This window comes from Lissotriton vulgaris, chromosome 4_1 (genome assembly GCF_964263255.1).
Source record: "Lissotriton vulgaris chromosome 4_1, aLisVul1.2, whole genome shotgun sequence".
NCBI classification, from domain to species: Eukaryota; Metazoa; Chordata; class Amphibia; order Caudata; family Salamandridae; genus Lissotriton; species Lissotriton vulgaris.
The window spans coordinates 1,700,839,180-1,700,856,945 of record NC_141691.1 but is presented as its reverse complement, the minus strand read 5'-3'; the positions used below and the strand labels follow the sequence as shown (position 1 = coordinate 1,700,856,945).

The 17,766-nt window shown below is 43.1% G+C and overlaps 1 protein-coding gene across 1 annotated transcript in view; it reads right to left on the bottom strand.

The window, feature by feature from the left end:
• The window catches only part of NECAB1 (N-terminal EF-hand calcium binding protein 1), a 1,444,409-nt gene that overhangs the window by 428,775 nt on the left and 997,868 nt on the right, over positions 1-17,766 (bottom strand). The window contains exon 6 of the mRNA XM_086967008.1: positions 3,617-3,753. Within this exon, the coding sequence (XP_086823134.1) occupies positions 3,617-3,753 (137 nt within the window). The remainder of the gene's footprint in view (positions 1-3,616; positions 3,754-17,766) is intronic.

Sequence of the window (17,766 nt, the reverse complement as noted above, 5' to 3'; positions counted from 1 at the left end):
CGCTCACTGCGCAAAGTCCTGCCTCTACTACCACCTTCTGCCCGAGCATTGATAGTCAGGTGCACTATTCTTAGTCGCCTTGACTACTGTAATGCCCTCCTGTTTGAATCCCCTGCGACACTGCTGGACAGACTCCAACGAGTTCAGTCGGCAGCAGCCAAACTGGCTCTTGGTTGGACCAGAAGATCCTCTGCCACCGCTGCCTTGGCCGAGCTGCATTGGCTGCCTTTGAAGCAACGCATTGCCTTCAAAGCCCTTTGCTTGGTCTTTAAGGCACTACACGGTGCAGGACCCAGACCTCTTCAACGTCTGTTCTCGTGGTACATCCCCACCAGAACACTTAGGTCTACAACCGCCTGCCTTGTGAAAGTAACCAGATGTAAGAAGGCCAGGACCGGAGGTAGATCGTTCAGAGTAGCTGCAGCCAAGCTGTGGAACAGTCTGCCTGCCGATATTCGCCAAATCCCTCATCTCCTACCCTTCAGGAAATGAATCAAAACTTGGCTCTTTCCTCCACCCCTCTAAGCCCGCCAGCCATAGTTCAACCCCCCCCCCCTCTATAAACCCAGGAGTAGCTACCAGCGCCAGGATACCTGCCAGGTGACAGCCGCGCTTTATAAATATTTTAAATAAATAATAAATAGAGTGTAAGCAAACTTTCCGGACGCCAGCAATTATGTGAACTACTGTGTTTCGTGCGTCTGCAGATAATTCTCCTTTCACTGAGAGAGTTGCAGTAATTGCTTCTATAATGCATGATTGCAATTGCAGCGATGGCTTGATGACCTTATCTTAGAGAAGGTTGCAGTCACTTGAAGAGTTCATTACAGTAGCATCATTTCTTTAGCACCTTATTGATCTGAAATTGCGTGCACAATAAAGAGGCCGCAGAGCATAAGATTGGGACGTAAAAGTCCTCTGCATGGTAATGGACGTGCACCCTTGCCCTGAGTGCTCCAAATGCACTGAAGTATGGACCCCATAAGCTGATTTATGTTGTCAGAGGTTAACATAGATCAGGCAGGTGCAACCAGACGTAAACCTGTCTCACAGATTGCAGTCTTGTTGGACTGGGCAGGGTGTACAAAGCACTACCGTCTTCGCAGTAAAAGGCTACTGCTTTTACCAGAAGTTAAGAAGCTCAAGTGTGGTGTGGCAGCATACTGTGTATTGATCAGTAGGAGTGAACAGTTCCTTTTTTAGCTATGTCAGTGGAGTCAGGCCTATAGGCGGACTCATTTTTTAAATTCCACTGCTGTGTGCTTAACTCAGCCTTGGCCTACATCAGTTTGGTGTGTAGTGCTGTGCAGTGTATGTGTGGTGTCCATTTTCTGGATGTAGGTGTGCCTGTGAAGGGTGCAGTACATGGCTTATGCAGTACTGAGCAGTACAAGTGTGTTATATGCATGCCCTGTGTGTATGTGTGGCTGTGAGTGGTACAATGCATGAAGGATGTAGTGCAGTGCATGTATGCTGTTTACATATGTTGGGTGAATGTGTGCCTGTGAATAGTACAGTGCATGGCTGAATCTAGGTTCCATTTTTGGGGAAAAAGGGTTGCTTGGTGAAATATGGGGAGATATTGGAATCCCCCAGACAGATTAGTGTATTGCTGCATTCTTGTAAGCTGGGTGGGACTCACATTGGAGAGGGGAGAGCCAGGCTCCCCCAGTATACTTCAAAAGGTCCTCTTTGATTCAGGGAGACGTCACAAGGAAGGGGCCGGGGTGCATCTAAGGAAGGAGATGAGGCTGATGAGAGAATCATTAAGAGTAGGGTGGAGACTAGACTAGCCTTTTGAAACACATGGCTAGCATCCAGTTGTGAACACCTAGTCACTTTCATGGACTGTGTTGTGGGGCTATCAGCTGTGGGGTTGCACCTGCTGTGGCAGACTGCTTTCTGGAGAAAGAGAGGGTGAAGGAGTGAGTACTTTTAAAGGAAGCAGACCCACAACATAGACTTAAAAACTAATACTATGAATGAGAATTGGTGTTTGCAAATGGACTATAAGAAGGGAAGCTCTAGACCTCAAAATCTGTCAAGTCTCAAGCAGACAGACAGGCTGTGCGAGGAGGAAAAGCTCTGCAAGACTTTTGCCTGTGACCAGGACTGGGGAGTCAAGGTCTTGTAGTCTCCCAGCTGGGTGAAGGGACATCATCCAGGGAATCCAAGACCACCTGCCCTGGAACACAAGTGCCTGTCTGCTTGCCAAGACCAGTGCGCACTCTGAGGAAGAGGAGAGCATTAAAGGGAGCATAGTCCAGTGGGGAATCTTTTCAAGTGGGTTCCCTTAGCAAGGTGTGAATAGATAGCTGCTGCACCAATCAAGTTGTTGCCCACTGGCCAGGAATTTTAGTGACCCTTGTATGCCAGAGGAGGGCTGCCGTGAAGTGCTGAATGGTTCATCGCTCGTGTACAGTGTGGAAAGCCCCACAACCCTGTTTGGAGGGATGGACCATTGGGAAGAGATTATAGTGCTGAGAAGGCTGTAGCACTTGTGCGGTGGTGACCCCAAATGCCATGAGGGGCTGCCATGAGTACATCTGCTTTGCTAATCAGGTCAGCTATTGTGTGCAGTCGAAAGATGATGACCTCTTATGCCAGAGGAGGCCGCCAGGACAAAGCAAGTAGTGTTACCTGGATGGATTTGTCACTGAAGAAGAGAGGATGCCATGGGGATGTTTATGGACCTGCACTGTGCATGAGGACGAGTGTCGGGACCTTCGCACTACTCCTCACCATCCCCCACTCGCTGTGGAAAGAACCAAAGAACTTACAGAGCTACAAAGAACCTCAGGTAGCTAGGAGCTTCACTAGCACTGAGAGCAGCTGCCTATAACAGGTACAGAACTTACCTGAGACGACTGCTGCATCTCCTCTCATGGACGGGGTGTGCTCAGAGACTCAGGTCGTAATGATCCTGCAGGTGTGGGCCAGACTGATTTCAGGCCAGTTGACCCGGAAAGAACTTGCTTGCCAGATACCCCTTCGGTGCCCTTAACACTTTTGACTTTAAATACAGAGTCAGAGTGGGACTCCTGAGACTCTTACTACTAGTGAGACTTCACCTGAATGGTGCCTACAGTGAATGGGGAATAACAACTATCGCTGGAGTGGGGAGGGAGTGGGACTCAGGGAACTACCTAAAGAAAGAAACACTAAAGCCCTCACCTCAGGTAACCTGTGGAAATTGTTTGTTCATGTCGTATTTCCCTTTGTGTTGGTAGCGGTAAAGTAAAATACTCCTTTTTTCATAAAACCAAGTAGGTGGCTGGACAATAATTTATTGCTGCTACTGCTGCTGCGTGTACTTTGAGTTGTGAGCCTGTGTCCACTCCCTGTATCCACCTCCCCCCCTAAAAGCCTTGGACTGCTTGACCCAATCCATTACTGAGAGTCAAGTGCTGAAGGAGCCAATAGTCAACTGTGTATCATGTAGCCAAATATCTATGAAGAGATGTTTGATTGCATGGTGTTTCTGTTTTAAGGCAATATAGTATACTTATGTGACACTAAAGAACATTTTTCTGTATAGTTGGACAGTATAGCCATCATCTGCAAGCCTGTTCTCCCTCTCCACACAGACAGAGCAATGCTGAGAAATCTCTCTTACCTCTCCTGGCGTGTCTGCTCCTCTGTGGTTTCCATAGCACACTCAAGAGAGTTCTGTAAAGACTGCAGCTGACTCACTGTTTCCTTCAGCAAAAACCGAGTCACAAACTGTTGCAAGTTCGTTGCTTCTTGATAGTCCTACAAATTGAAAAACTTAGTTGAAGTAATTCAAATAGTGGAAATGAAGTCACATTTAAATTATTAACGGAGTGAAGAAAATAAAAAATAAAAACTTGGCCTGTTTTAATACCTCAGAGATTTATATGACCTCAGACCAGAGACGTTTTAAGGCATGGTCAGAGGGGTAGGGTGACCGGATTTAGAGGAGAAAAAACAGGGACATGTCAGACATAAAATTAGGACTAAAGCCTTAAGTCTTCCTTCGGTATTTGGCCAGTCCCGTTTTTTGCGTAAATGTGTAGACATATATACATAAACACACACACACTAGGAGTTTAAATGTATGTGTGTTTGTATATGTATTGCCACGCACACACACACACACACAGACACACAGCTTATAAGTGAAGTGTGTGTGTATGTGTATGTATACGTCTGTGTATATATTTTTATGGCAGGACCCTTCCACCCTGAGGTCCCTCTGCCCTCCTCCCCAGTGTTTCTCAGCTGGGAGCAGTTGCCGCCCCCCTCCTATGTGCCTGACAGAAACAGATACATTACTTAAAACATTTCAGTCCTCAGAGGTGCCTGTAAATGGACCGTGTATCTGCTATGCAGAATGTGTTCTGACCTTTGTCCCAAACACCTAGACATTTACCTAAAATTAAGAATAGAGTCTAGATCTGTTTTCATTTTGATATCTGCTTCTTTTATTGCAGCTGAACATCTAGTCCCAAGGGATGAATGGACCTTACAATCACATTATTTTAGCTGGATTGTTTTCTTTGGCATTTTCTTCTTGAACTTGGGTTTGCTTGACCCCATGTACATTATTTTATTTTATTGTATTGGTTTAATTGTGTTAATTATTGCCTGGTCTGCCTTGTGTTGATTGGTGACTGGTTCTGTTCCCTCACAGACAGCTGTTAAAAGCTACCACACCAATAGGTGTGGACAGATGGCCCTCCTAAAGCTGGTCCATCTGGATCCGTCCATGCCCAAATGTAGCCAGTGGCTATCCATTTCGTTGTGAATGAGGCCTATTAATACTACAACTGCAAGTTTCTGGTTTCACTGTTTTCTTCCAGCTACACTTAAAATCCCTAATCAATGTATGTTCTTCACAGAGGTAACCTATATCATCTGGTGCCACATAGAAAACATGCATCTGGGTTATAGCCTACTCAGCAGCTAGAGCTAAAAGAGCACAATATTAACCCCTTCGATGCTGATGACGAGCTCAGCTTGTCATCAGCCACGGGGGGCGTGTGCGGGTGACGAGCTGAGCTCGTCATCTAACGCGGCTTTTACAAAAAAGCCGCGTAGCGCAAAAATAACCGCCGCAGCGATGCGGTTAAGACGCCAGTCTTATTAATGCCAGGTCTGTAGTGAAGAACAGGCACATATAATGCACTCATTTTGGAATAACATTTAGAAATTTTGCTTATTACTGAAACATGGCTTTTGTAAAAAGTGTATCCCTCATTGATTTTGTCCCTCAGAGGTTTAAAATATTGCCAATATCATACCAATGAGAAAGGTGGCAGGATATCAGTTATGTCTCATGGGTGTCTCTCGCTTACAATTAAGACATGCAATCGATTTGGTGGTGTAAAGCCAATGAAAGCAGCCATGCTAAAACAGACCTTAGACTGTAAAATATGTGTAATTTGAGGGATGGTATTACTGTCAGGCGTCTAAGAGCTGACAGTAATACCATGTTACTGCTGTCTGAGGTTTGATTCTGTAAGAGTTATGTAGCATGTAGACCAGATTTGCAGTCTGAGGTTCGGGGTTGTCCAATCTGCTTAACGGGAGGGAGAGCTCAGAGGCCAGGGTTTAGAGAAGTTAATACCCTAGCCTGGAAACTCTACATGTGAAACTTTGGGGGTAGCTTTCCTGTATGAAGTCTGAGTCCATGTTTGCATTTGTATAAAGTGAGACATTATGTTGCTGGCAAAAGCTTGAATGTTTATGATTTGAGTTATGTGAACAAACATAGTTTTCTGAAATCAAAGTCTGTTACTTCGGTTCAGACCCCAACTAGCTAAACCTCGATTCACTGTAGAGCGCTTGGGTGGCTACAACACTTGTACACAATTATAGTGTTCCTGAAAAGGCTGCTTTGTGCCCCCTATCTTTCTTAAGTGAAGTACTTTTTGATTTTCAGGTCCTAAATATCTTTCTTCTTTTTAAGTTTACTGATTTTCAAGTCTGTCCCTACTGTTTTATGATCTATGGGTGTAGGTCTTGTAAGTTGATGGGCCCTTGAAATTGTTAGCTTTCTTTTTTACCTATGAATGGATGCAGGGCATTGTGCCTTGAGGATCTGGAATTTATACCACTTATTAAGTTTAAATTGTCCAGTGCAGGGTACCCAGAATTTTGTTGCCAAGGGTCCAGTAATTCTTGTGATGGATGCCTGTGGCCTGGCCTAAACAGGCATCAATGGCTCTAAGCTGAAGAACTACATTTCCCGCAAGTATTTCTTCATTTGTTTGTGCAAAGCAACGATCAACAACCTGGTGGCAATGTACACAAATGCCTCGGCTGTGATTCAGTATCATTACATTTGTAATGGGACAATGATGAATTACTCCAATCCAGTTGAATTTAATACATTTGGTGTTGTCATGCTTTCTCTGGATTCTTGCAGTCTTGGGGGGTACCTAGTAATATCAAGGGTGAGACTAATGAGGTCATGGGGTCCTCAGTTTCATATGGTAAGTTGGTCCCCCAAGCCACCTCAATTTTATGGGTAGTTCAATTGTTCCGGTTGCAATAAAGATGGGAATCCCTAGTCAGTGTTTTTTATTTTACAATAAAACATTACTTTAATAGGCCATACAAATATATGAATGCACATGTAGTAAAACAGTAGGCAGATCTCAAAAGCTACATGTCAGTATAAAATACAAATATCATACTAAAATACAGTGGCAAATCAAACACTTAAAATACACACACACACACTGTATCCTGTTTGAGATCACCACTAAATGATCACAGAGACTAGGATGTTCTCAAAAGACCAAAGGAAAAAAAGCAGATATTGTTGCAACAGTTGACACAATGTTTACCCTTAGTGATATTGTACTGTTCGCTATCAACATTTGATTGTGGATACCATCCTATTCATAAATCAGTAAACCCACAAACTCTCGATCTTCCAATCAAAACCTGGTAACCTAGAGGCTATTGCTAATGATATGTAGATCATCTCAAACACCGACAATCTGCCAAAAATCAAGAAATACATAATAACAGCCTGCAAATTCAAAAGCAATGTCTTAATTTAATCAAAACAAAGTTTCTAAATTTTCAGTGTTTGGAGCTATGGAACCAGGTAAGGAGTCTCCTTCACGGTTTAGTGGTAGTATTAATTTATTTATTTAAAGGTGGTAATTTTGCAATCGGGTGGTCCGAACAAGTCTGGGACAGTGGTTCCATTTTTTTTTAGATCAATCTCGGTACGGATAGGCTAGTTGGTTTTGAGTCCGCAGGTTCAAGTATATGCTCTGAAGGTACGTAAGTTGACCTTGAAACTTATCAATTAGGCCAATATTCAAAGCAAATCAGTGATGAACCCCTACACGACTGGGTAGGGTAACAGAAACACAAATATTAAAAGGGAGTACCTAATGTGGTATGTGCTACCCAGGCCCTTTAAACCCAAGTGCTCACTGTAAGTTGTAATAATATGAAAAGGGTACTCCCACAATTAATTTTAGGTCTAGAGGAGGGAGTGACAGTAAATAACAACAATGAAGGACCTCTGAACTGACCTATATAGTTTGAAAGTGATTAAGTCTCCAAACTTAGATAGATGTAACACATGTTAAAAGTTTCAAACAGACAAATTATGTCATGTTGTTTATTTTTTTGCTATTTATTTTCTTTTTTGTTTGTCAGAGTAAAACAGTTTTTATGGTATTTTTATAACATTTTATGAAATACATTATTACAATACATAATTTGAAAAATTCATTAAATGCAAGAGTGAACTCGACATGAACCCCAGATATAATTAAATAGTGCAAATGATACCATCAGCAATCAATTATAAACTATCTCACCCTAACAACCACTTATATCACCTTTTTCAGGGCCAACATAGATAAAGACACATACATAAAAATATTAAAACTGGGGGTTCGTATCATATGGAAATAAATATAGCAACGTCTTATAGTGGGAGGCTCAGAGAGCGCAGTCTCATTATCCAGGGCATAGCTAATTAGCAAGATATTTTGATGTCCTCTCTTGCTTGTTATATATTACCGGGAGTGTCAATAGAACGTTAATTCCTTGAAGAAAACAGGATATAGGCAGACTTAGTCTGCCACGGGGATACTGAGCGCCGGGCAATCGAGCAGAGGAGCATATCAGAACGAATGTTAGGCTCACTTTGCGAACATAGAAGTACTGACGCTGATCGCGCACGCATTTTGAATTATAGAGATAATGGAGGTTCCGCACGATCGAGCACCAGACTAAGTCTGCCTACATCCTGTTTTCTTTCGTCCAGTTGTCCAGCTGCTACCCATGTCAGGCTTTCTGGAGGACGTGTTGAGTGTTTCTACCTTGAGTCATGCCTGCCCGGTGGTGCCTTTTAGCATTCTGGTCTGGATTCTACCTCTCCTGGGTTTAGCTCCATTCCAGCCATGGCCTGCTGATTTGCCTTGCAGGGAAGACAGTATCACTGTGGTTTGTTTTGGTCCTTACTTTTGCCCTTTCTCTTCTTCCCAGTATTTTGGGGTTCTATAACTGGTGGTTGCTGTTCCTGTTGGAAACCTGTCTGCATTGATCGTTTGTTGTATTAGAAGGGATTTAATTATGTTCTCACTGTTTCTCCAGTTTTTATGCTTTCCTAGTGACTGTTTCTTTAGATCTGGCCATCCTGCTGACTTTCCTTATTCTGGTTTTTGGGTCTTGTTTGGGTCTTTCTTTTGTTGGATTTGGGTCCCAGCTCATGCCCTGGTATTCTTTGGGTGGAGTTTCCTTAGGTCGAGCATCTGCTGTGCACATCCGGGGACTTGTTATGTTTTTTCAGGTCTGGCTTTATTCAGAGTTGTCCTCTTGCTCTTCTTGTGGCAGGGAAGTGCATTTGCAGTGGGGTTTACTTCTCTCCTCGGCCTTTGCTTTGCCAGATTTGCTCTTCCAGGGCTGTGGTTCACTGTTGGCAATCACTCTGATCTAGTAGTGTGTGTTTTAGACTTAACTGAGAGTAGGTGGCGGCAACTTCTTCTGGCATATACCTTGATTTTGGCGCCTGGTCCTTTCCAGAAGGAATGTTCCCAAGGGGGTGCGTAAATCCATACCTTTCTTAGTGAGGAATTCTGACATTACCTTCAACATTCTTACATCTATTTTGTTTTTTTAATATGCTGCTCACCCGATTCAGCCTTACATGGTGAAAATGAGGCGTGCACTGCTAAACAATTATTTGGATCTCTTTTGCATCTGTTATTACTGCTGATTTTAGTAATGTTTTTCCGACCCATAAAAGCTGGTGGAAGGGAAAAAAACACTAAAACAAGAGAGAGTGTATGTCATTAACATTTAACTCCTATTCTGTGTTTGTGCTAAGTCATGCTTATAAATCTATTTTATAAGTACTGCCTACTATCTATTAAGCGCTTCAGGTTCCAAGATTCCACACTTTAGAGTGCACCGTAATCTGACTTACCATATGAGACAGGCATCATCAAGTATGTACGCTGCTGGACTTCCGGCAGAACATTCCAGCTAACAATTCACAAGGGATCAGTCAATTTCTTCGCAAGATTGATAATGGCTTGGTGGCCTGCAATCCCCTAAAGGCACCTTTCATGCATTTTATGTTATTCTCTAACTCAGGTCGCTGAACCTCAATCCTGGAGAAACGAGAACGTTGTGAGGGGTTGCTGTGTTTCGTTGAGAACTGTAAATAACTCCGCTCTGCCAGGATTGTAAATGATAACCGCATTGGCTGCTCCTTTTGGAAGCCTTCGCTCACTATCCTGCTATTATGTTCTAACACAGACTTGCAATACCAACTATTACGCCACTAATTATAGTGATGCCGGGAGAGTGCATGTTCAGTAAATTGATAGTGTGCAAATCGGCCTCAGACTGAACAAAAAAAAATCAACATTTTTTGTTGCATAAAGAAGGCTGGAAAACGACCATGTATCGGAAGCATTTACTGTAATTTTCCATTTGGTCAACAGTATGCTTTTTTCAGTAAGATACCTAATATAGTATTACAATCACGCCTCACAAAGGGATCATATCTTTACCTGTTTAATCCCTAAATGCTAAAATGTGTTTTCCATGAGCTAAGCCGGGGTGGCTCTTCCAATAGGGCGGAGGAGCATTGCCCCACTGCTTTCTCGCAGTGCGAAAAGCAGAAAAATAAAATGGTAATAACCTCCCCTTATTACCATTTTATGTTTAGTTGTGGGTGGGCGGGCTGCTCTGCGAGCAAGGGAAGAGTGGTGTGCCCACTCCTGAGGGCGCAATGACTGTTTGGTCGGCCTCTGGGGCCGCCCAAACCAGTCATGTGCACTCTGCCCATTCACCATGCAGGCTACAATGGGGTCTGCATGGAGAACAAGACCTCTCCATAAACCCTTGGCTGTGTAGCTTCCCCACCAATTACAACGCTGCCATTGCGGCTTTGTGATGGGTTTTGGGATGGAGAGAGAGGTTGCCTTCTTCCTGTTCCTGCCGTAGCCGAGAAGACGCTGTACCTGGCCGGTGGACAGGTAAGATTTTTATTTCTCATTAAATTAAACCCCCCTCTCCTCCCCATGCGACCATCTGCCCACCCCATCTGCGATTAATGCCACCCGACATATGCATATCACGAGTAAATTACAAGAGAGGACAAAATATCATTAGGAGAACTTGAGCCAGCACTTACTAATCATTGGAGAATTCTAAGAATTGCCTTTCATTCCATTGTGTTTAGTTCATCTGCACTCTTGCAGAAAAAGGCAAACCTTATGGAATTCAATTTCGATCTTGGACTATAAGAAACAGTTCAAACTACACTGCATCGTGACAGCGTCTCTGCACCAGTATATATACATCTCATTAAGAATATTTGCATCTAATTTGCAATCATTGTTGAGCTACAACAATATCCTATACAATTATTGATGGATATGGTACATTACGGGGATGTTTTTCACCGAGGATTTCTGAGTGACATTTAATAGACCAAGAGAGCGAAGCTCGAGTTCTCTATGATGTCACTCAGAACCTCGCGATGAAAAACATCCTCTTAATTCAATTTTTACCCATCTATAATTTTATGTTATGTATGCCCCCAAAGTTGTCTCCCCCTGCCTTCAAATGCTACCAGGGGCAGAGGATTTATGTGGGAGCCATTCATAACACAGCTGCCTGTCCCAAATTAAAGATGAACTTTACCCGTAATCCTAACCAACACGCCCTCCTTGCCTGCCTTCCTTTCCCCTCCAATAGCTGTGCTTTCTGCTTTCATTCAAAGTAGCCAAGCAGCGCTGCCCTGAAAGCCTCCTAGAGAGCCCTGTCCGCCTGGCCTGGAGGACCTATATGACATCACAACAGTGGGTACACGGTGCTATATACTGTGTAAGAGCCATGCATAACAATACAAATGATTGATTTGTTATAACCACCATAAAAATAAATACAAAGAAGCAGCACAGTAAAATGCTCAAATAATCAAATATTTAAATATGTTAAGAAGCCATGTAACATATTACAATAGATTCAAAAACAAAGCAACTGATTAAAATTTCCTCACATGCTCATACCAGATATTTTATAAATCCTAGGACTGGATTTTCAGGAGGGAATATACAACAACTTTGTTTTCTACCCCTTCCTCAAAAACTTTGCTGCTGCAAATGAAGCGTCCTCTCTTTGCGTACTGGTGAAAAAGGATGGTGGTTCACCAACCGTCCTAACGGTGAGCTTGTTAAAGACGAGGTTGAACCACTGCCGTCGTAGAGTGGTTTCATGTGGATAGACAAACATATATCCAGCATTATCTCTTGTGAAAGGTCGTCACATTTAAAAGTGGATTCAAAGTGAGGATTACAGACTATGCCTCCACGGCGCGCGAAAGCTGTGAGTGACAAAGATGTGAGTGATCAAGCCCTCACCGGGCGACTATAAAGAGCCTCCTAACAGACGGAAACATACTGTCCAAATAGGCCTCTCTCTGCCCCCTCTTCACCATCGCTTAATTTCAACTCATGCTGGTAAGGACTGCGTTTTCACATCAAATTAGTATTTTGTCAGAACCTGCTAAGTACGCATTGTGTTCATTACTCAAATCAACATCCCACTGAAGGAACTCAATGTACAGAAAACTGGGGAGAATAGTTGGTAGCATGCACAATGATCTCAGCCAGGTGGGATGTTTAAACTACAGAGATAGAATTAGACTAAAACTTCGCCCAAAAGAGTGATTGTTTCAACTTCAGAATGGCCCTCTTATCATTCAAAGCTTCTCCCATTTTCAGAGGGACCACTGGCTTTCCCTGCCCTGACATATTCACAACTCTTGATATGCTCACACTGTGATGGTGACCCCAAATTGCCATACAAATTGACCACATCTGAGTGTGACTGATAGACTGCTAGTAGATTGGAGCTGGAAGGCATACCAAATAGGCAATCAAATGTGTGAAGGCCAGAGCCACTAGGTCCAGCAAAATGGGGACACCTGTCTGTGTGCACTTCTCTCTCTTAGAAAGGCTCACTGAAAATGGTGGGAGATGTATGACTTAATGCTTCTTAACCATGGACATTTCTCTGGGTATCGTTCCTGCTATAATGTAGCTAGTACTTTCTTTTAAAGCACCGTCAAACCATATAATAATGCTGGACTTCGAAAGGTCTGGAGAGACACTGCAACTACTTGACCCAACTAGAGCAGTGTCTTGGATGTGTTCACAAGAATTGCAGAAGGATTTCTTCGAGGCTTCTTCTGGTTTTACATTCATGTTTTGGATTGTGCTTTGTACTGAGGAGTTTCTGTGAATGTGTAGATCGAAGAGGAGGCAGACTGGCTCACATATACGCACAACTGACTGAAGGATTAATATGTATGCAAGATGCCGGCTTGTATTTAGAAGATTAGTTAGTCTGGATTGAAGGGCCATTCAGCATCCCAGCTTGGCCCATCTGACCGATGCCTGTGGAGGATCCCTCAAGGAATTGAATTGCCCAGGAAGCCATGTGGTCCATGAGGAGCAGATGGTCAGAGCTGAGCAACAACCCAAAAGAGACCACAAATGTTGAAGAGCTGCAAGACGCCTTCCATGAATGTATAAGTGATGATCACGTGCTAGCCCTGACCTGATCTACACTAATAGGATTTTGAAATTCCCCTCATCTGCCTAAAATGTTGCAGGAGAACTTAGGGTGTACGCCATTTTGTCCAACTAGTTTGGAACTGGGATCTGTCGACTTAAGTTGGTTACCCTGAATAGCTAGCTCTGCACTGCTGACCTACTACCCTCAATACTCACTTCTTTAGTTATCCAAAACCCTTCTCAAATGCTTCCCGAACTATAGCCTAGGTTTATCAAGACTTTGTGTTGTCCTTGCAGCTTGCAAAGTGATGCAAAAACCAAACAAATACTTCAGTTATGTTTGCAAAGCCATGCAAAGGGCACTTTGCGCTGGCTTGCATAGTTTTGTAAACAATTGTAATGCAGTGCAGCGGCTTGCGCTGCATTGCGTTACATTTCAGACTGGGAGGCATTCCATGTGTGAATGTATGGGAACGCCCATCCTCCACCTATGGACTTTGGTGTGTTCTCATAATTACTTATGCTAGTAAGCCTGGGATTGCATCAACATGCTCTGCCTTCTCTAGTGAGGCGTAATGAGGAGAAATATCTTTATTTCTCCTTGTTACTTCCTCTTCACATGTATGTTGCATTCTGCAACACACAGAAAGAGGAAAATGTCTGTAAGGATTGCCTTCGTGGAGAAAGGTGTCCCTTCCATCACAAAACAATCTTACCTGCAATGTAGTCTGGTGCAATGGTGCCTGCAGTGGCACTAAGCTGCACATAGTGCACCAATGAAAGAAGTGCAGCAATGCTCCATACCTTTGTAAATATGGCACATTTCTGCTCTCTACCTTTCACGCAACGTAGTTCAGCAACTTTGCTTTCTGCCCTGTGTGATAGATTAGTAAATAGTCCCCTTCATATCCTCTCCCAACATGCTTAATTCATAGCAATCTGGCATGTCAATGCCATTTCATCTAAACAGCTACATAGGTTCATTGTTTCCACCTATGCCCCCAGCAACCAAATTTCCTCTGTTCTAATTCACCTTGATTCCACGCTTAAGACCTTTGTTTTCGTTTTTTGCAGTTTTATACAGCACTTTACATGAACACCAGTTGCATTACAGATGTACATACATTTTTAGGCATGGGGAGATGATGCTGATGCTGTTATGGAATGGGAGGGAGTATTGCCAGATTGCAAGGTGGGAGGAGCGTGTGGGAAATCTGAGTACCAGGGCACCGGGAGCTCTTTGCAATCTAACGGCTGACATGGTCAGGGGCCTTTGTAGAGGGCCGGCCTGAGTGAAAAGTTACAGTGTCTGGATTTCCTGAGATGTCTGAATATGGGGAGCCAGAGTAATCTGCAGCGTATTGATTCAAGTGCAGAAACCAGGACCTCAGAAGGCATCTCGTAGGGACTATAGACTTGCTCTCGAAGAAGCCACAGGGTTCAGGCAGGTCCAGTTGCAGGTCCAGGCAGGTCTAGTTGCAGAAGGTCAGGTGGGCAGTTTAGGGAGGAGTCTAGACCTTGTTGTGTCCCTGTAACTCAGAACAGGAGGTCATCAAACTGACCCTTGGAGTCAATCAGGATTTCCTGAAAACCAAGAGATAGTTATTTCTTCTTCAAGCAGCAAGACAGACCTCGGGCAGCAGGGAAGTCGTCTAAAGAACAAGACAGGCCTCAAGCAGCAGGGCAGTCCCCTGAGTACAAGGCAGTCCTTCTGAATTCTTAAACAGGAGACAGAGTGTATTGAATAGCTGGTCTGAGGGTCCAATAGTAGATCTAGACGGCCTCACAGTAGTGAAAAACGCTTTTCACTACCAGGATATGTAAAACTTAAAACTATATGTCCAACCTTTGAAAAACAATTCATCCTCCCTTATAGGCTGCTTAGGGCCTACCTCAGGGGTGACCTATTTGTATCAAAATGGGAGGTTTAGGCCAGGCATACGTTTTATTTTGCCAGGTCAAATTGGCAGTTTAAAACTGCACACAGGCTGCAATGACAGGCCTAATACATGTTTAGAGGGCTTCTTAAATAAGTGGCATAAAAAAATGCTGCAGACCCACTAGTAGCATTTAATTTACAGGCCCTGGGCACATGTTGTACCACTTTACTAGGGATGTATAAGCAAATACATGTGCCATCTGAATCAATCAAACACTCACACCCAGTCAAAAGATCTGGGTTTAATCCATCACCGTTCTTTAGCCCACTCTGCCACCCCAGTTTAGGCATGGCTATATGCAAATCAGTCTGACCCTGTGCCTCATGGGAACAGTCCAGCCCGAACTGCCAAGCCATGTCTTCCCTGGACCGGAAACAAGCTTCCGAGGGGCAGCCCCGCCACTCTCTAGGTGAGGCGTGGCTGGAGCAGGTACATCGCCGCTTATGGGGGTTTTCTACTTCACGGGGTGGGAACGGGTAGTGCTTTGTGGGTGGACACCGCTACTTTCTTCTTTTTCACATGGTGACGGCACTTGGTGGTCCCTCACTAAACCTTTCCTGTTACTTAGAGTCCACTGGACTTCTCCACTGATCCGCGGTTGCTTTCTTTTCTTCCCATATCTCCAGTGAGAACCCAAATCCATAAGGAACCCAGCCTGGTTACTGCCTACCAAGAAGATTGGAAACAGAAGACACCTATTGGACTTTACCTTTTTTTTTAACAACCATTGAATAAAAGTATATCAAAAGACAATCCCGGTGTCCCACGTTGTCTAAAAGGGAGCAAGAAGCTTGTATTGACACAACCTCCCTACGGAATCCCAACACAGTCTCAGTTCACAAGGACCAGGTGGATATGATCCGCTGCTCAATCGATACTCCCAGGGAAATTTTAATTGTCTAAAGTAAAAAATATCTCTATTTCCATATCGATGGAAAACAGCATACAAAGGCAATGGCCAAGTGAAGCAACGAATCCTAGTCATAAAGATTTTCTTTCCCCTATATTACTGAAAACAGCAGCATACAATGAGATGATGAGAAGTTTTCCCCTATTAGGAATAAGGTTGAAGGAGACGTTGGAATTGATCCAAATTTAGGACCACCATGATAGTAGCAATTCAACACATCTTAGAGGCTATCTTGAACCTATTAAGACAGGTAGTGAAAGATTATGACCAAAATATGGAGATCATATCAGCAGTATTGAAACATGTCACAGATATTAGGCCAGGAATGTCTATGGGTGATAAAGGCATCCTAGTACATTTATCAAAGCGCAAAAAGGTCCGAAACTCTAAGCGATGAAACCCATTTGTTTAGTAAAAAAATAAACTAAATGTTTCAAGCAGATGTCATAGGCTGCTTCATTAATGCCACCAGCCAAATTGAGATATCCAACAGCCAAAGGGCTCATGGTCTGATAACAGTGACATACATATTGTTTAAGAAAAGTCTGATCCCGGTGAGCATGAATTAACCAAGATATTCAAGAAATAGTGGAGACATCATTGATGAAAAGTAGAATGAAGAGGGTAGAAGACTTTTTTCTTACATTCTGCAGTAAAAAGCAAAGGAAGGGTTGCTCATATGTAAAAATTAGAAAAAAGAGTAAAATCACAAAAAAGGTCACCATCTTGCCACAGTTTAAACATGTTCAACAAAACAAATTACTAAGGGGATAATTTAAAACTGGAGGAGCAGGAAAGCAGTAAATCAACAGTACTTGTTATTCATAAACTCCCAGTTCCCCCACTCTATTAGTATCAGGAGACAGTAATGGTTGCCCCAATCTGTCCAGGATGGGGTGACTGTCGCACTATCATGCATTCAAGTACTAGTACTTGTTCCAATGTGCACAGTCACAAAACAAATGCTTACAAACTTTCAATTTTTCTTCAAAAAGACTTTCAATAGAACAAATACTATTCAGATTCCATCAAAACAGCATTTTCATGGATAAATGGTACGCCATCCTTAATAAATGTTCTTTGGATCTAATCTTATTGTTGATAGAAGAACTATCGAAAGCAATTCATGAACTATCAGAGGACATTTTGACCATAAAACAACATCTAGAAACACGGATGGAGCCTGACACCTGGAAGATTTCACTGGAAGGAATCAGACAAAAATTAGATACATATAACAAAGAATTACAAGAGGGCAAAGTACGCACATTTAAACACAATACTTTGGACTATAAATTGAATGAAGTTTATACTTGGGCTGAGGTGTATGCCCAATGGCCCTCCAATGACTATAAGACCACAACCGCTTCACCCGAATAGAGTGCAGTCTCTGACAGCGAGGCAGATATCAATCGAGCACCTGTTACCCAAACAGTGTTGAGCAGTGATCGTTTACAGAGAGACACAGGGAAGGGAGTGAAGGAATAGCCCATTCCTCAGCATCAAACCCCTTTTTATCTCAGGTCACAAGTCAGCTGTCAGGACAACACAATTCAAAACAAGTTCATCTACAGGAAAACCAGGAGAGGCAAGAGAAAAGGCACGCACTAACCTAAGTTGCCAAAACAAGGTCTAGTGGGGAATATATCCTCCACAAGTCTCACACCGCAACAGGAGAACGTTCTAAACAAAGGGATGGGATTCGTACCTATATATAGAACAAATGAGTTGGAGTGTGAGATATCATTGTACAAATGTAGGCACACTTTGAAGTTGAGACATTTCTTTTCCAATATACTTCCACCGAAAGAGGACCCACAGGAAACAGAATTTCTCAAATTCAAATCTAAAATTAGTTTCCAATCTCACATAAGATTTTGGAGAC